Source organism: Leopardus geoffroyi, chromosome D4 (genome assembly GCF_018350155.1).
Source record: "Leopardus geoffroyi isolate Oge1 chromosome D4, O.geoffroyi_Oge1_pat1.0, whole genome shotgun sequence".
NCBI lineage: Eukaryota > Metazoa > Chordata > Mammalia > Carnivora > Felidae > Leopardus > Leopardus geoffroyi.
In genome coordinates, this window is record NC_059342.1 from 21132973 (window position 1) to 21151945 (window position 18973).

Here is an 18973-nt window from a genome sequence, read left to right on the forward strand (position 1 = left end):
ATCTATTTTCACACAGCAGGCAACGAGGATGAATTTGAAGCTGTGAGGCAATAAATTAAAAAAAAATACCCACATTTATTGCTCAGTTCCCTTATCCTGGCACATAATAGGTAAAAAAAAAAAAAAAAAAAAAATATTTCAATAAATGCTTCAAGGAGGAATACATAATTTATAACATATAACATAAGAGAAAATAATGTGCTTGCTTTGCATGTATCACTTTAAGATTGGAACCTCCAGGCCTAGCTTCCAACAGGCATGCTGTGCTGAGCCCTGCCCACAGAGACATTCCGGAGCTCAGCACTGTGTGTAAGGCGAGCCCCACCCCCTGCACCCCCAGGCCACTTCACAGCTGCTTAACAGTTTGTGAAAAAAGTGCAATCAAGGGAAGCACAAGGGTGCCTGGTTGCCTAAGTTGGAAGAGCATATGACTCTTGATCTCAGGGTCGTGAGTTTGAGCCCCACACTGGGTGTACAGATTCCAATAAATAAATAATAAATAATAACTAAATAAATACACTTTAAAAGAGAGAGACAGAGAGAGAGAGAGAGAGAGAGAGAGAGAGAGAAGCACAAGCAGAGAGCAGAAGAGACAAAAGCAGCTGTTTTTGTGTCCTGCTTTCTGTGTTCTGCCGGGTCACCAGTTGTTTCATTTGGCATCTTTCTGAGACATCGCTGTCACGTAGATCTGCCAAATGAGCAAAACGTGAAACATATCCAAGGGCAGTATTCTAAAACTGCACTTAATAAAAAGTAAAGAAACATCCTGATGTCTTATCACCTTTCTGTTGACATGAACTATTGAGAGAGTTTGGGAGAGAGGTCCCTGCCATAAGCTATTTGAGATTTCCTAACAGAGCAGTTTCCCTTTGTCCGAGCTCTTCAGTTTCCGTTATTAGGATTCACATTCCCCATACTAGGAAATAACTGCACAGAATCTCAATAAATATGGCCCAAAAGATACAGAAGCTTTCCATGCTGATACAACTTGGGGTTTGCTCATTAATGCCATTAGCAAATATTTACTGAGCACCAACTATGTGCTGGACAGCATCTGGGGCGTGGCTGTGAGCATAACCAAATTCTTGTTCTTATAGAACTTGCTAACATTTTGGCAAGAACAGATAGCACGGAACTTCCTACAGAGGCGCTGTGGGTCATTTAACCAACTATTGAAAAACTCCACTGGGAGAAAATAACCAACCGGAGAATAAAACGTGATTGTTGCTGGTGTTCTTAGAAAATTCACTGTCCTAGTGTAAAAACTGTATCACTTAAGTCTTCTAACTATGGGTTCTTAGGAATGTTTCAAAAACAGTGCTGTCCAGTGAAAATATGTGGGCTCCATCAAGTAATTGAAACTCTCCTAGTATCTGGGTTAAAAAAGTAAAAAAGAAACAGACAAAAATTAACTATAGCAACATGTTTTGTTTAAGCAATCATATTAAAATATTAGAATTTCAACATGTAATCATAAATTATTAAGCTATTTCACTTTACTTTTTTTTTAATTAACTCTTCAGAATTCGTGTGTGTTCTTACAGCACATCTCATTTTGAACTGGACACATCGGACAGAGGAGGTTCAGAAAACTGCCCATCCTCTTATTTTGGGGGTCGGAGAAAGTATTCGCTGAATTGAATTGCTGAAAGTGTTTGGGGATGGACTTTACATTGTGAAGACGTTCAAAGCCTTCCTTTGCACCAGCCTTCCACACTGCCCGCACAGGAAGAAGCCCATAGAATGTGCTAACTTGGACAGTAAGCCATTGATTGTCCACTGAGGCGTGGGATATCATTAAGGAGACTGGTTTTCCACTAATGCTGAACCACCTCTGCCAACGTCTCAAGATAGAGTAGGCAAAAGACACTCAGAAATGAACGTCCAAAACAGACCCTTAAATTAGTCAACCCTCAATCTGACTTTTTCTGAATTCCTGCACACCCCCAAAAGGCTAGAGGGTTACTAGGAAAGGCTACCAGCTTCACCGACAACCCTTAAACCAGGGAGCAACCCCAGCTGGATGAGGACTAAGAAGGCGCTGTCTGCCTCGGGCCCCTCCTTCTTGTCACAGAGTCGGTCCCCTCCTCCTTAGCTCCTTCCCTAAAAATGCCCCTTCCCCGGCCTCTGCCCTTACACCACCCCCACTTTCCCGGACCGTGTTCCGGGGGTGGCCGACCCACCCTCTCTCGTGGTCCGCTTGGCCTCCTAGCGGGTTTCAACCGCGTCAAGCTTGACTTGCTCCTCCCAAGAGCAGGAAAAAGAGGGGCAATCTCCTTCCTACTGATCCGGGGGGAAGGAGCATCTCAGGGGCGCAGGGGCGTTTTCTGCCCAGTACCTGCGTCTGGTACCCCCTTGACACTGCCATAGTGCTGACCGACTGCAGTCTGCGGAGTGAGAGTGGCCCTCTCGACAAAGTTCTTTTGGGAATCTGGCGACCCTTGCCCCCGGGCCTCCAGCCCCACCCCGAGGCTCCACGGTTGCGCCCCCGCGGCTCTCGAGGAGAGCGACTTGGGGCGCTTCCTCGCATAGTTGCTTGAGAAAATCGGCCCCACTTCAGGGTTAAACGACAATCACAGCCCCTCGGGCCTCGGAGGGGCGCCCTCCCCACCCGTACCCCGGCCCCCTGCCCCAGTAAGCGTCTCGCAGTTCCGTCTCCTGCTCTAAACAAGAACAGGGGCCCGAGACCGCGTTCACACGGAAAATTATGCCGGCTCCAGCGGCGCGTAAAATTGATGTGAACCGAACGAAGTGGGATCGGTGTGATCCTCCCTCTCTTGTCTCAACAGGGGTTTCGGCGCGTTACACAAGGCCGAGCTTGTCTCTTTAAGGAGACATTGGACCCTAATTAGTCCGCATTCCTGGCGAGGCCGAGGAGCAAGGGGCCGAGGGTTGTTTGGGTTGGAGGGGGGCGGAAGGGAGGACTAGACTCGGAAGGAGATCTTCTGACCAGCCTCTAGCCTTACCGCCCCCTCCACCCTCTTTATTTTGCCGCCACCACCGCCACCAACACCCAGTTCTGAAGATGCAGCCAGGGCAGCAGCAACAGCAGCAGCAGCCGCCGCCGCCGCCGCCGCCGCTACTCCCAGGCCCACGTTACTTTGATTGACAGCTGAACAAATGTTTCCCCGGTTCGAACGCTCGCGCTAAGGAACGTCAGCCAAGGCGAAGCTCCGCCTTGGGCGGGCCGTCTCCGCTCCGCCTCCGCTAACCCCATCCCGTTCCGTTCATTGGCCCGAACCGCAGACGACGCCCGGCCCCCACGTGGGCTCCAGCCCGGCCTGCTCCTCCCCTCTGGCTCGCCATTTGTCAGCAGTGAAATGATGGGCAGTAACACAGAACGGCGATTAATGTTCAGCCACCTCTGATTGGTTGCTGGAGACGCCTACCGCGCCGAGGGTGGGCGGGACGCTTGGAGAGCGCCCCAGAGCAGTCGCGTGGCGGGCCGGTGATTGTAGTCAATCTGGCCGAATCCTCAACCGAGGTCGCTGGGGGTGGACTACATCTCCCGGGATGCTCTGCGGTCCCTCCACGGACGGTTGTGAATATGTATCAGAATGTTAATGATTAGCTGCTGCTAAATTTGGTCAAAGAAGTCACCTACACAGAGCGTGTTGTTAGAGCTGTTCTGAGCGGGTGTTTGGGCTGTTGGCTGCTTTCTTCCCCCTCTCTCACACACTTGTATATTATTTTGAGGTGGTGTTCGCAGAGTTTGAAAGGAGAGAGAATTAAAAAAAAAAAGCCGCAAGCGTTTCACTCTCTTTTATTTTTATAATCCCCTTCAATTTGGGGTTAAAAAAAAAAAGACAAGAAAACAGGAAGGAAGAAAAATAAGGAAATGAGATGTGGTAAAAGAAGCTAAAAGGTGCCTTTTAAAAGATCGTTGCTGTGAAGTGAAAAAATCTCCAGAGAAACCAAAAAGCACCGCCGAGACCTCTTCCGAACCAAAGGAGTTTGTGTTTGCTTTTAGGAAAGAAGAGAGAGATCATTCATTCGGAGGAATAACAGCCAATTAAAAGACAAATAAAAAAAAGTTTGGAGTGGGACGAGCGAGCGGGCGGGCGGCGCTGCCGGCGGGCGCTGGTGCGCGGAGCTCGCACTTTCCCGGCCCGGGGGAGCGGCGCGGCCGCGGCGCCGGGCTCGGCGGGCGCGCCTCGGCGGAGCGAACGTCGGAGCGTTGCCGCGGGAGACGCGCGCCGGACAATGCCCGCGGCGGGCCAGTGACGCCCGCGAGGAATGCCGAGCGGCCCGGCCGCCCGCACCCAGCCGCCGCCACCGCCGCAGCGCGTTCCTGCCGCCCGCGTCACGCGAGACCCGGCGGGGGCCGGGACCGCCCGAGCCGCCCCTCGGACCTGGCCGGCCGCCTCCGCCGCCGCCTCCTCCTCCTCCTCCTTCTCGGGGCCATTAAAGCCAATGAGCCGCGCGCCTCTGCCCAGCGCAGCCAACTAAATCGGTTTGGATGATTCGCGATCTGAGCAAGATGTACCCGCAGACCAGACACCCGGTGAGTGCGGGCGGCGGGGCGCGAGCTCGCCGAGCGCGGGGGGATTCCCCGCGTCGCCCCCTGCGCGCCGAGTTGTGTCTGGGGCCGGAGGGGCGGGGAGGGCGGCCCGCGCCCCGCGGCCCGCTTGGGGAGCCGCCCGCCGTCATCCCCCCTACCCCCCGGCGCGGTGGCACTCTCCGAGGGGGTGCGGAGAGGCAATTGAGTTGTAGCCATTTTCTTATTGTTGTCTTTGAAGCCCCTGGAAGCCGCGCCGAGCGGTTCGCCGTCCCCGCGACTCCTCCGGGGGAGGGGGGGGTGGCGAGCGATGGAGGAGGCGCGACTCCGCGGCGGGGCGGGGAGGGCGCCCTCGGCGGCGGCGCGGCTGGTCCCGCTTGCGGCTCGAGAGTGCGGGGCGCCGGCCCCTCGCGCCGCGGGCCCCGGGGACGCGCGAGCGAGCCCGCCAGCTGGCCGCGGAGGGTGGCGGCTGCGTCCCCCCTCCCCCGACCTGACCGCGGCCAGACGCCATGGCGCGAGTCCCCCCGACGGGCCAGTTTCGATTCCGGGTGGGGAGGGAGTGGGCGCGGCGCGCCGGACGCCTGGTGGGGGCGTCTGCGGTGGGCGAGGGAGAGGAGCGGGGTTTCGAACCCGCAGGGTCCGGGGCGGGCCGGCGGACGCGGGGGCCCGGGGCCACCCCGAAACCGGCCCCTGGCGGGCTGTGCGGCGAGGCGGGGGTGGGGTGGGGGAGCTAGATGAGAGTTTTAATCGCTCTTTGCCTGCCTGCGCGGTGACCCCCACCCCCCACCCCCGCTAGCGCCGCGTGGTGTGTTTTTCTCCATCTCTGCCTCGCCTGTGATGTGGGCTAATTAAATATTTTATTGTTCTTTAGGCACCGCATCAGCCTGCTCAACCCTTTAAATTTACAATTTCCGAGTCCTGTGATCGGATTAAGGAAGAGTTTCAGTTTTTACAGGCTCAATACCACAGGTAACGATATTGACTTTAGCTGATCCTCATGTTTGCTTAGCTCTTGTCTCTCCCCCCCCCTCCGCCCCACATACACACACACCCACCCCCCCCCCCTTGTTTTTTTTGGCCGCCGCGGGGATGGTATTATCATTTTTACTTGTGGGCAGAAAGGGCAAGGCAAGGCCTCTTTTCCTTAGGCAGGTGTAAAGAAATTAAGCATTCTTCCCTTCTGTAAATAAATAAATAAAAAGAAGGCAGAACAATCGAAACTGGGGAGACTTGGAAAATGCTGAGGCCAAACTTTCGATATTGATTTATTGGGGCCAGGAGAATGGAAGGTTGGGAAGATTCTGGGGCCTTTTGACTTCCTTGGTTCTTTATTACTCCGGGCTTGATTCCGTCTCACTTTTTTCTGCCATTCCACTGAAATACCGAGAGCTGAGAGCCCTGGGAAGTCGCAAGTGAGCGATTTCATTACTTTTATGCTGAAAAAATGTTTTCTTCTTAGAGACGACCGTTGGACTTGGAGTGCCTTTGAAATATTTTTCTTTCACTGGCTTTCTAATGACGTGGAATTCTTTCTTAAATGCAAGAACCTAAGCAAGCCACTGAACCCGATCCACACTTTGCCCCTGGGTGGTGGTATTAAACTTGTCTCTGTTTTGGAGGGAACAAATAAGACATCATTCATAAGACATGCTTGATTCATATTTTCGTTAATCTCTTCGCGGAACATGAAAGAAAAAAAAACCCCTTGTGACATTTTGGGGGACTTAAATTTGTGTTTGGGTGTGTAGACATTCTTGATGTTTATTTTCTTCTTCTTTTTTCATTAAATGAATTTAGTGAACGTTCGTTTCTCAGTGAGGTTCTGGAATTAAATGGGCCAGAGGATTTTTTTCTCAAACAAAACCCCCACTTTTGGTCCTTCTTGAAAGGGCAAGTCCAGGCTCCTTCCAGTCACCCCTTTCTCTCCTTCGGTAATGAGGGCGGAATTTAAGATAGTTGATTTGGTGCTTTGTAGGTGATGATTTAGAGGAGGGAATGCGTGTTTACTTTTGAAGAACGTAAGTCAAGGTCTGCATTGTATTTAGATTTCATTATGTCTTGAACAGCCTGAAGCTGGAATGTGAGAAACTGGCCAGTGAGAAGACCGAGATGCAGCGGCATTATGTCATGGTAAGAAAACTGTGTCACAGATTCAAAGTGCCTATTAGTTTAGGATACCAAAAGCAAGGAAGGGTATGTTCAGATTGCTGGAGGCTGTAGGATAGATCCAGTCTCCCGTGCCAGCGTAGTTGAGGTTGTGGGAATGTGACCATTAGCAACCTGTAATTCCAGGATGTTAGAACTTGCCTCTGACAACCAGCTTTGATTTCATTTTCAAAAAGTTCAGCTGTGTGGGGTATAATCCTCTGGGCTTTGTTTTTATAGATTGGAAAAAAAACAAAAAACAAACAAACCCAAACCTCCTTTATGTTTTGTGTAGAGTCACGGGCAAAATGTTTTTCTGTTAGTGGTTTTCTTTGTTGTTTTATTGTTCTTGTTCCAAACAATCTTAACCAGTTTTTCCGTACACAGTTATATTTTTAATGTTTCATTTCTCTTAGAGAATGACAGATACCCAGACACCAGACACCTTTTCAAATTTTTCCCGCTTTTTAGGTTACTAGTTTGTGTGTCTTTGCATGTGTTTTGTGTGTTTTCAATTTCTGTGGTGTTCCATTGGTTTGAGGAGTGTTGTCGGCCCCTGTATAACTGATTTGTTCTGCCAGAATTTCTGAAATGACAGTTACGTTACACGTCCAAAAAAGAAAAAAAAAAAAAAATCAGATCTGCTTTTTCAGAAGTCTTACCAAGCATGTTTTTATGCTTGTTCATAAAGGCTTCAGAGTAACTCATTCATTTCCTATCAAGCCCTTTTCCTTTGAATGTATGAACATGAGCAGTACACTAAAAATGAGAGAACTCTGAAGTAGCATCACATTTCTGAACAGTTCTTTCAAAGCGTCAGCGTTTGTAGGAGACTCTTGCCATTAACTTGCCCGCTGTGCCTAGGAATCAGAGTCCATACGGTACCAAATTTTCATCAGACCTTTTTGATGCATCTGTTTGTGATGTATAAAGAGAACTGGCGATGTTAAGAATGCTATGTGTGAACTTGATTTTTGTGAGTTATTTTCCTAGAGTCTGTGTCTTAGGGTGGCTTCTAGTTTATTCAGCTAAGTGTTCCTCTTTAGCAGCATAAGTATTATGGTTATTTTGGTTTAGGTGAGGCTTTTACGTTTGTTTTAAACACAGTTGGAGCATTGGGAACAAACTAGGGAGACCAATGAAAAGCACGAAATTAATTGCTTTCCCTTCTTTGACAGTATTATGAGATGTCCTATGGGTTGAATATAGAAATGCACAAGCAGGTAAGTTACTTCTTTATACCATTTGAAATGACAGTAATACTGTATACTTTAGAAAGAAAATTGTATGTTTCGCAATTTTATTCTGCACGTTTTTGTGGCTGTCTGTATTTTAAAAGACTGTACGGGAAACAATGCTATCTTTTCAGGTGTGGTTCCCCATCCTTTTTGCATATTACCCTAATTTTAATCATTTAAAAACATGACTTAAAGTGTCTGAATTCATATTAAACTTTGTACACTTTCAAAGGCAAGATGCTAAATTTTAAAATAGGTTTTGTTTTTCTTTTGAAAGAGTTAATGTGTGTACTTCAGGCATTGCCAACTTGTCCTAGGAGAGGGCTTTTCTTAGCGAATATTAAAAAGAAAACTGTAAATTGTGTGGAACCTTCCTTGGCTTGGTGTGAAAGAATGGATAGAGGGTGAGCTGGGAGGATCAAAATGAAATCTGTAGCGCTACAAAAGAAATTGATGTAAAATAAAATCCTTGTACCAGTCCCCCGAGGCTACTTAGTTGGGTCTTACTAGGAATTGTAACTGTACTTCCAAAATTTGTGCAGTAAATTGAGCCAGATAGGAGGTTGTGATCAGGTTCAACACCACTGAGTCTTCAAATCTAGTAATTAGTTCAGCCAAAAAAACAAAACAAAACAAAAACCATAATGATTAGTCAGAAAGTGTTGAGAGGTATGACTCAAACAGCTTTTTTTTTTAAATGCAGGCAACTGAATTAAATGGTTTGGTTTAAATTTTCTAGATAGAAAAATAGCATATATGTAAAAAATATTGTTTGGCAGCAATAATTTATTTTTAGTGATCTCCTGGTGAAAGTGCTTTAGGTCTGTTTCATCAGCTACTTTAGAATAGGTGTGTATGTGTTTACCTGCTGGGAAAAGATGAGGGAAAACTTAATGCTCTTCATTTCTTGTTGATGCTCGTGGTAGATATCCTTATTTTCTAAGTTTATAACCTATAAAATGGTCACCTATTATTAGGCTTTTAGTACTTACGGATTCCTTTCTGGATATAATCACATACTTACAGGTAGTAGATATTTAAAAGGTGCGTGTTTTAAAAAAGCCATCAGATAAACAGTATTTGAAAACAGAAAGTTGGAAAAAGGGAGTTGTTACTTAAGCTGAAGACTTGATTTCAGGTACTTTTGTTTTTATCATATGCTGTTTACGTATGTCGGTATTAACACAATATAGTTTGCTGCGTATTAAAATATCCCCTCAAAAAAATCCATCAAGCTTATGGATGGACTCCTCTTAGCTGTACCTTACAGGAGTAAATTATATGAGAGAGATTGTTTGTTAATTATGCTCATTACGTGTCATTTTAGGTCTGGATCTTGTACGTGTCTTTTTTTTTTTTTTTTTTTTGTCCTCACCCCACCATCCCAGGATGAATTAGTGTCTTTTTAAAGATTGAACCAGATGATTAATGTTCCTTTATTTCTCCTCCTGTGTCTTATTTACCATAACACTTAGTTTCCAGGTCTCTTTATACATAACATTTACAGTTCTGAGAGACCCAGAGCTTGTATTTGATTGTATGCATTTCTTTGGCGAGGGGGGGGGATTGTGTGTGAGATCCCTTAATTTTACACATTTTGTACCTCCGTAATACTGTCATCCTCTTGTCCAGGTGGCCTCACATGCCGTCCATTTAAAATTGAGAATGGAGTACATTTTCCCTTTTTTTTTTTTTCCCCCTTGCTTTTAAAATTCAATCATATCAAGAATCCTGAGGGCAGTTTATCACATTATGAAATACAGACAGCCCTGCAAACCACCTACTTATTATATTTTCTTTCTTTCCCCCCTTAAGCACAGAGGCATATCTGTCTTTATTTGTTTTCCTAGGCAGACAGCCTTGGTTCCTCTTGGCCTCTCTTCCAGATGCATTCGCTGGATACCCTCGTAATGGAAAGCAGCAATAATGCAGGGAAGTTGCCCTGCGGCATAATTGGGCCTAGTTCTCAAGATCGGGTTAGGCTTATTCACTTATTAGATTTGTGTCTCTGAAGGGTTCAAGAGTAGGAGTCCCCGGAGTCCTTGGAAGTACCCTAGTAATTGGTGGCCCTGATATTTGAAACCTTTGTGTATTTTTTGGTTAACGCTCGTGTTCTTCTTGGCTGCTGCCAGCCACAGAGTATTTATTTTCAGAGAAATTTTTCATTGGAACAGAAAATGATGGCTGTGATGGAGTCATGACTCTGTGACTTAGCAAATTGATAAAAGGATAAAAGCATAGAGCGGTGACAGACAGGGTGGGGGTCTGGTATTATGGCCCCTCCCCTTTCTGTACGATGTTTGTCGTCAGTCACCCTGTGTTGATTCTGATAGAAGACTATAGAGTGAAATCTATGGGGAATTTGTCATTCTGAAATGAAAGCTAATGTAATTAGTACCAATTAAAGTACATTTAGTAAATTGGATTTAATCTTAATTAAGCCTGCATAATGTTGCCAATTTTTAACAATTATGTTTGAGAACATAATTAATTTAAATTTTGGTAACTGAGTAAATAGCATTAGTCTGGTAGAATTAGTTGATTTTTTTTTTTTTTTTTAAAGGAGAACTGGGTGACATGACATGGAATTAGAGCATAAAATATGAATCTAATTTCTGCTACTCTTTAGTAGGATCGATAGAGCTGAGCCAAGGAAGCTGGAAACAAACCCAGAAAAGTTAGAATGGAGCATTGTAGGCCATAATGTGAATTAATGCTTCACCACTGTCTCAAGTTCCAGCATGAACACGAAGATGACAAATGGGACATAGTTAGAAATGGCACATGTTTTACTGTGATGTCTGCATAATGGAATTTTTTTAAATGAAAGAACATTGGCCTGTGTTCCCTAAGGATTTCCCAGTGAGGTTTTTGGGTTTTGTGTTTATTTTTTGGGGTGGATGGGACAGTTGGCTCACGGTTTACTTGTTACTATTTTTGTTGATTTTTTTTTTTTAAGTTTTATTTATTTTGAGAAAGAGACAGCACGAATGGGGGAGGGCCAGTGAGAGGGGGAGAGAGAGAATGCCAAGTAGGCTCTGAGCTGCCAGCACAGAGCTCCATGTGGAGCTCGAACCACGAAACCATGGTGAGATCATGACCTGAGCCGAAACCTAGAGTCGGACAGTCAACTGACTGAGCCACCCAGGCACCCCATTGATTGTTCCTCTTTATAAATGCAGTGTGGCTTCTAAATGGGTCAGTGACCGTGGGCACAGCAGGGTGATGCATGCAGTTGATAACATTGCTAAATGCTGCTCATTCCCATCCTTCACCTGTAATGCTGTAATTAAAGAAGACCTCCCTGATGTAATCTGACAGCAGCAGTTACCTCTTTAAAAAGTGAATATTGGATGTTGATTAGGAACAGTAGGTATGTGAATTCCACCGAGAGGAGCTGCGAACGGAGATGAATATACCACGTTGTGAGGACATCTTGTGACTTTCTCATAGTCAGTCTTCTGTAATCTGAAGGTCTTTTTGCTTCTAAAAAAACTTAGCTTAGTATTTGAATTTTAGAATTAGAAAAGTTTGGAAATCTACAACACTTAGAACCTAAAAAAGTAAATACTGTGCTCTCAATATACACGTTTGTGTGTTTCTGTGCATGTGTGTATATGTGTGTGTGTATTTTTATGTATAAATATAATTATTATTTTTTAATCAGAGCAGGAGAATTCCTGTTTCACTCCAAGCCATGTAAATTTTATTATGAGACTTGGGCCACAACCATTTGAGTGCTGCTAAAATATTAATTGAATAGAAATGAAAGGGCCTTGCCAACTGATAGGATATCATAATCATAGCCTCTCTGGTCGATGGTAAATGATGATAAATGACATTAGGAACCTTTTAGCAAACTGTAATAACTACAAGGAGGGAAGCAGTATGGATTTGCATTATATCTGATACCCTCTAGTACCAAGTGGATTGCCAATACTGCTTGTTTAGCATTTTCTAAGGGCAATAGGATATTGATTTCTGACTTACAAGGAACAGCTCTATTTTCACCATTGAAAAGTATTGCAGGTTGTTAAGAAGAAATTGACTTGAAGAGGCCGACTGCTGCCCATCATGGAGCAAATAAAGCAAAACTGCCGAAGCATGGTGGAGCAGCGAGACGGGCCCTCAGCAATTTGTTGCTATTAATTTACCATGCTCGACAGCAAATCAATCGGCATCTACTTCATCTGCTGGAGAAAATGCTGTCCAGGGCAGATAAAAGGCTCGGCATGGTACAGAGAATAGACTGGATTGGCCAAAAGGAGGCTGCAGTTAATGTGTAAATAAGTGAAATCAAGGCCACTGTTGCAGGGGAAGCTGTTGTTAATTAGGTTGGTGCTTTTTCGCAAACTATTTGAGAAAGTAGCCCAGGATTTGAGGAATAAAAAGAGATTTATTGAGGTTGAAGTAATATATGACTGGCATCACATTCCAGCCTTGAGTGGTCTTGATGCGAGGGTGCAGTAAATTTATTTGGGAACAGTGCTTGCGATGGAGGTCCATTTGTTTAAAGTTCTGCTTAGAGCAGCTTTGCCATAAGAAAAGTATTTTTTAAAAATATTCCTAGTTTCTTACACACCTTTTGTCTTGGACAATAAGCGCTTGGATTAGGAGGATTAGGTGCACGAATAGGTGTTTGAGAATGTAGGCAAAAGTGTGTCTTGCCTTCCCGCACAGCGACTAATTATTTTTTCCAGAAATGAATGATCGAACTCTTGTATACTAATGAAAGTGAACTATTACGAAAGGTGGGATGTTCTAGCCGAAAGGAATAAGCCGATGAAAATTTTACTGGCAGAGCTTTCTTTTGCTGTATCAACATTAGGGTAATAGTCTAGAGGTTGGTGAATAGTGGGTGGACACTACGGCGCTGGAAAATCTCAAAAGAGATTACAAGTGAGATTTCGATGATGGTGCAGAAAACCTCCAGATACAATTAGAAGAGCGTGTGCATGCTCGGGTGGGGGCGGGGCTTCTTGTGATTTTGTGTGTGTTTTTCATCGAGGCTTAAAGCCACCTCTTCTAGTGCAGGGTTACCGAGCCTTCAGTGATACTTCAATAATACTTCGCAATTAATATTAACCAGATGGGGGTGTTTTCTTACCCCTTGCCTGTCTGATCTGGACATTTTGGGATAAGGACCCAACTTCAGTCGTACTTAGTAAATCAGGATGTCTGTAGATTTTAAATTATGTATTTTTTTCCAAAACTCGGAGAGGATCTAGCATTAGGACAATTGATACAGGCGGCAGTGCCTTGGGCAGGACCCAGTAAGCTGTCACTTTGCTTCTCACAGGGCTTTGAAGAGAAGCAGATGTATGAGGAGGAAATTTAACCTGTCAGGGTAGGTGCATAATGAGGGGTGTTTTCTGAATGGTGTGGGTTCCCCCTTTTTCTTTTCTCATCTTCTCATGTGTTGAGTTCTGAATTTTCTCTTTTTTGAGGTCTTCTAGAGTATCTGAAGATTGTTCACCTAAAGTAGTGAGCGTTGAGTGGAACTGGGATTTCCTCTCAATGGAAGTGAACGTTTTTTATGTATCCGGCATAGGCACTTATCTGGGCACACTGCCAGAATTCTTTATTCTCACAAATGATCCTAAGAAAGGGATTATGTCCAATCAAAGGGTGATTAAACAGGATGAGATCTGCACAAGGTGATGTAGTTATTAGGTAGTGGATTCAGAACTTCAGATGAATTTACCTGGGAGGATGTTTCTTGGGAGATTGGTCTGCCCTGGGTTGGAGATTCAGGCCCCCGGGTCCTTCTGGGAATGGAGAGCGCCTGGGAGACTGGTGTAGTCCTGGGGTTTGTCCTTAAGTCACTGAACTTCCGGGCTCATGCCTTCAGACTCTGTCAGTGGGTGAGGGGGTGAGGGTCTCTTTCGCTTGGAATCTCCCATGGATGGAGCAAGGAGAGCTGCCGGCTTATCAAGACTGAGTTTGCTTCCTCCGTGGGCAACCTATTTCTCATTTGTTTACAGACTTGTTCTTCCATTTAACTTTTATCTTTTCCTTGTGGCTTCTAAAACTATGCCTGAAGACAAGGGGCTGTTTTTTAATCACCATGTTGTGGGTTTTTGAAGGGGAAAATGGGGAGGGGAAAATGTGATGTTTTGTGGCCTCTTTGTAGTTCAGAAAGAGGCTCTTAGATGCAGGAAATCACATACAACTCAAAACTTTTAAATGAAGGTAAATATTTTGCTTTTACTGGTGAGAGATTTTCTTTAGAGCATTCAAACAAAGGGATATTTCCTTCTCACTGCCCCTTAATCCCTCCTGGATATTGATTTTATTTTTTGTTTTTCTGGGCAGAGTTCTTTGTGACCTAAGTAATAATACCTTTGAGCTGGGTTGAACTATCTCATGCCTTGAGGTGATGTTGCAGCCTTAGTGAAGTCAGACCCTGCTGGCGGCGGCCATTGTGCTCACACCTCGGTTCCACCTTTTCTCTCCTAGAATTTTTCCTTTTTTTTTTTTTTTTTTCCTTTTTCTTTTTGTGTTATGGAGTAGGTAAAGTACGTTGGGAATTAGATGTTTAAAACGTGGACTTAGAAGAGTTATTTGTGGGCTTTATTTATTTATTTATTTATTTTTGGTCTGTTTTTTAACGAGGACATTTTCACCACCTTTGACGTGACTGGGTAGTCTGGCTTATTACGTCAGGATGGCAGGAAGGTATTTGACGGCCATGGAGCCAGTGAAGGGGATGTGATTTTTAGAAGGTACTTTGGCTCGATCCCCTTTCACACCTCCCCTTAAAAAGCCCCAGCACACCAGCAAGGGAGGCACATCCAGTAGTCTTGTGGTTGGGTTATCACTTTTGTGAACTGGGCTACTGGAGAAGAGCAGGAGACAGCATGTGGGGTGGGGGTGGGGGGGAGCAACTCTGTAAATCAGAGTGTTTACACTGATAAGGACAGTTTGTGAGGCTTAGGACTTGACTCGTTCCAAGTGTACTGCAGACCGAATTCATGAAATTAATATTGCTCTACTTTAAGTGAGAAGGGCTTTGCAGGTTTTTGACTTTGCCTCAGTAACAGCTGTCAGTGGTAGTTGCTTTATATCTGTAAAGAGGGACTTAGCCAGCATTCGTCAACACAAATCTATATATTCTGTTTTCATTGGAATTGACCCAGTGTTTGTGCCAGGCCCTTGCTGGTTCTCTACCACCCGGCCAAAACTTTCTCCGGGGGGCTTCATTGTGTTGCCTGTGCTCCATCCAGCAGGTGGATGAAGGGCAAGGTGTGGGTTTTTTAACTGGACTGTCAGAGAAGCGAAAGACAGATGCTCCTGAATGCCCCTTAGGGACTCAGTCTTCTGGTGAGTTGTGTCCCTTGGTCGTTATTTTTGAGGACTTTGTTCACAGGTACTTCAGGATTTGTGTTGCGAAGGGAGCGTCTCCCATTTCTCGGAAAGAAAGCGTGGCTGCACTCCCAGCTCGGGACACCGGCTCTGGCTGTGGTCTGGGTGGCCGCGGTGTACCTGGGACCCCTGCGGGGACCCGGCTTGGGCAGCAGCCCTGGCAGGGAGAGGTTGAGGAGGGGAAGATGGGTATCTGCTTCCTGATTTCTTAGTAAGCTTATTCCACTTAGCAGTATTCTAATTAGGACACTGCTCTTATTTTCGGCGTCTCTGGGTTTGTGGATGATTTTGGTTAAGGAATTTGAAAATACAAGGAAATATAACTGGAAAGAATAGTAATTGTAGAAATTATGAGCACTAGTACCCCGTAACACTCTCCCTTTACAGAGAGCTTAAGGCATTTTATATGTTCTCCTTAATCTTCCTGATGTTCCTGTAAAGCAAGTAGCAAGCTTTGGATCCGTGTATTTATTTAAATAGCTTCTGTCAGTGGAGTACTCGACAGTTTGCCAAGCAGTGTCATTCCGCTGGCCTCCTTGAACAGATGACACTAAGGCTTAAGGGCTTAAGAGACTAGCCCAGTGTCACAGTACAGGAGGATCAGCACGCGGGCGGGGAGCCTAGGGTTCACGGAGGTCGGTGAACATGCCTGAGGTTGCGTAGCGAGAGTAACTGGCAGAAAAGGAAGTAGGTTTCTTGACTTCCCTTCCAGGGCTCCCTTCACTGACCGTGCCGTTTCCAGACAACAGATAGTGTGCTGTTCCTGTGACGTTCTTGGCTGTATGCAGCGGGAAGAGCTCGGGAATGCTGTTGGCTCCAGGGGGTGTTAGGGGTCCTCTCGAGCTAGAGATCTGATCTGGGCGTTTGTGTGTGAGTACAGAGCCTTTCTCTTTTCTTCTCTACCCTTCCAGTGCTTGGGCCCTGCCCAAAGGGAGGCTTACCAGCACAGATTAAAGTATGAAGCCCAGATCCACTTTTAGCAAAGTGCTTAATAAAACTGGCTTTTCCTGCATTCTTCAAGTATGCTATGCACACACACTGTACTTGATACAGCCTTGTTTCTCGCCAGTGTCCCCTGTCCCACTAGCATGTAAGCTTCATGGGAACAGTGTGTTTATTCTCCGTGGTGTCCCTGGTACTGAGAACTGTGCCTGTCACACAGAAGGTGCTCAAGAAATATCTGGTGACGAGGGAATGCTCACATTCAGATTGAGTTAGCCAAGAATATGTGTGATCTCCTATTTTTAAGGCCTAATAGTTAGGTTGCAGGATAACAAAAAGTGGAGTTTCCAAGCCTAGTTAGGCCTGTGGTGCCAACTTGTTAAGTTCGTGGAAAAAATGACAGACGGAAAGGGAAGTAAAAGCGGCCTAGCTCGGCGTGCCCTTCGGGAGCGAGTTAGGATAAAGTAGAATGTATGTATTTCAGCATGTGGAATCTGCCTTTTTAAAGATGAAAACACGAATGCGTCCCAACTGAATCTAAAATTCAGTTTGAACATCACTATATCACCAGTCAGTGTTAATCTGAAGAATCCTTTTTACTATTAATAAGTCTGTGCACATGTGGTTTGAATGAGTGTGGGGAGATACGGGTCTGAACCATACAGTGGTGTGCTTAGCTAACTACCCTCCAAGTCCGTAAAAATGCCAGTGTCTAGTTCTTTTCCAGGGACAAGGAACTTTAAAGATATGTTAGTTTTTTATTAGTGGAGATGGTATAGTGTTACTGAAAGAGTCACGATTGTGACAGTAAGTGATTTTAGAGAGCTTATTGGGTGAATAATATTTCACTTAATCTCACAATAATCTTATGAGATTATAGAATATTATTATTTCCATTTTATATATGAAGAGTCTGAGATACAGAAATCAAGTAACTTCTTGAGATCAACCAACCAGTGAAATAGGTCCTGGGTTTGGCTCCGTTTTCAGATCATTGGTATAATAGATATTTCTGCCGTATTCCAAATGCTGGGTTTGGAATACTCTTATTACCAGCATTCTCTCCTCTCTCGCTCTCTTTCTCCCCCCGCCCCAAATACTTGACCCACTCAGGGGGTTCAGGTTCTAGTTCTCACCTTACCAGTGACCATCTGTGTGATACTGCTGAGTACCTTAACTTCTCAGGACCACACTTTTCTCAGTTTCAATTAGTAGAAAACAACATTGAGATCCCTTTTAGCTCCTCTGGTCTAAAATGACCCTTTGGTTTTGGTTTGTTATTTTCTGTGACCATATGACTAGAAATTGAGATTTACTATCACTTCTTTTTAGTCTTAGCAAGTCTCTTTAAACATCTGTTCTCTGAGTTTGTTTGTTTGTTTTAGCCCAAAATTAACCTGATGAGACTAGGAGTCGGAATAAATATTTAAATTTATATAGTACTTTATGTATTTTACAAGGTACTTTCTCATCCATTATTTAAGTCAATAATGTTTGCTAAAGCGTTTTCCCTATCCTGTGGATGAATAAAATGAGATGCAAAAGTCAAATGATTAAGTCCCACAGTTAATTAGTGGATTGGTCAGAATTCACTGATTCGTGTAATATTACTATTACACATAATATAAAAGTATGTAATACCAGTGCTTTTTTTTTTTAAGTTTATTTATTTTGAGAGAGAGTATGAGCAGGGCATACTCTATGCAGGAGGGGCAGAGAGAGAGGGAGAGAGATTCCCAGTAGGCTCCACACTGTCAGCGTGGAGCCTGACACCTGGCTCGACCTCATGAACTGTGTGATGGTGACCTGAGCCAAAATCAGGAGTCAGACGTTGAACCGACTGAGTCACCAGGGTGCTCCGACAATTTTTTTTTTTTTTTTTTTTAATGAACACATGCACTGGGCTAGTGAACCAATTGGTTCATCTTTATTGCAGATTTTCATTGCTGGTTCATGGACTGATGACCACAGGCCTATTGATTTTTTTTGTACTTCTAACTATGAAGTCTCTAGGACAGGGACGGTACCTTTTACAACCACATGGGAGTGTCCAGAGAACTAACGCACTGAGAGCCAGCCTGGGGTGAGAATGGGATGGAGAGTCCTTGACTGGGTTTTAAAGGATCCACATGGTCCTTGAACTTCTTTGCAGAAGTTTTTCTGTGGGAGAAGAGTCCATAAGCACCCACCGATCCAGTGAGGAAACCCAGACCCAAATGGAAGAGTTTGAGAACTACTCTCTGGAGCAGTGGTCTCAAACTGGGGCAGTTCCTTTTTCCCAAGGAGGTTTTTGGCTGTGTCTGCAGGTGTTTCTGGTTGTCACAACTTAGGGGCGCTGTTGGCGTGGGATGGCTAGAGGCCAAGAGTCAGCCTTACCTGGCTCCCCTAGTTACTTCAGTCAGTTTGAGAGAACGTGTCAAGCCGTGCTTATCTTTTCAGATTTTCTTGTGATGACAAGCACAGTAGGGTGGGTGGTCGTAGGCTCTTATTTCAGGTTCTGAATGGGGATATTACATGGTCTTCTGTAAACCACTCTCTTTTCTTTTCTCTTAGAAGGACGCTTTTTCATTGGGACTGTTGGGCTAGTCGAAGTTTATTGGCTTTAGGTGAGGCCCATTTGTCCGGACTACCCATTGAGGGCCCCAGAATTAGTGTTAGTCCTTTCGCAGGGAATAGTTTTGTCCTTTGTGAGCCCGTGTTTGTCCATGCTGAACGTTGTCGGTCATTTCAGCCATTCTCTTGGACGGTCGTCTGGTTGGTACCAAGATGTATATGATGGACTGGA

General features: G+C 45.1%; 1 protein-coding gene across 14 annotated transcripts in view; it reads left to right on the forward strand.

Moving 5' to 3' along the window:
• The first annotated feature begins 3536 nt into the window (after positions 1–3536).
• LOC123593423 (transducin-like enhancer protein 4) overlaps positions 3537–18973 on the forward strand; it is a 142479-nt gene continuing 127042 nt past the window's right edge. For 4 of the 14 annotated variants that reach the window (XM_045469184.1, XM_045469193.1, XM_045469194.1 and 1 more), the window contains exons 1-4: positions 4879–5046; positions 5370–5467; positions 6565–6628; positions 7822–7866. In XM_045469184.1, coding sequence (XP_045325140.1) covers positions 5008–5046; positions 5370–5467; positions 6565–6628; positions 7822–7866 — 246 coding nt within the window. In that variant the 5' untranslated portion in view covers positions 4879–5007. Of the gene's footprint in view, positions 4505–4877; positions 5047–5369; positions 5468–6564; positions 6629–7821; positions 7867–16091; positions 16117–18973 lie in introns of those variants that run through there. The other 10 variants (XM_045469187.1, XM_045469189.1, XM_045469191.1 and 7 more) reach the window with 8 other exon arrangements.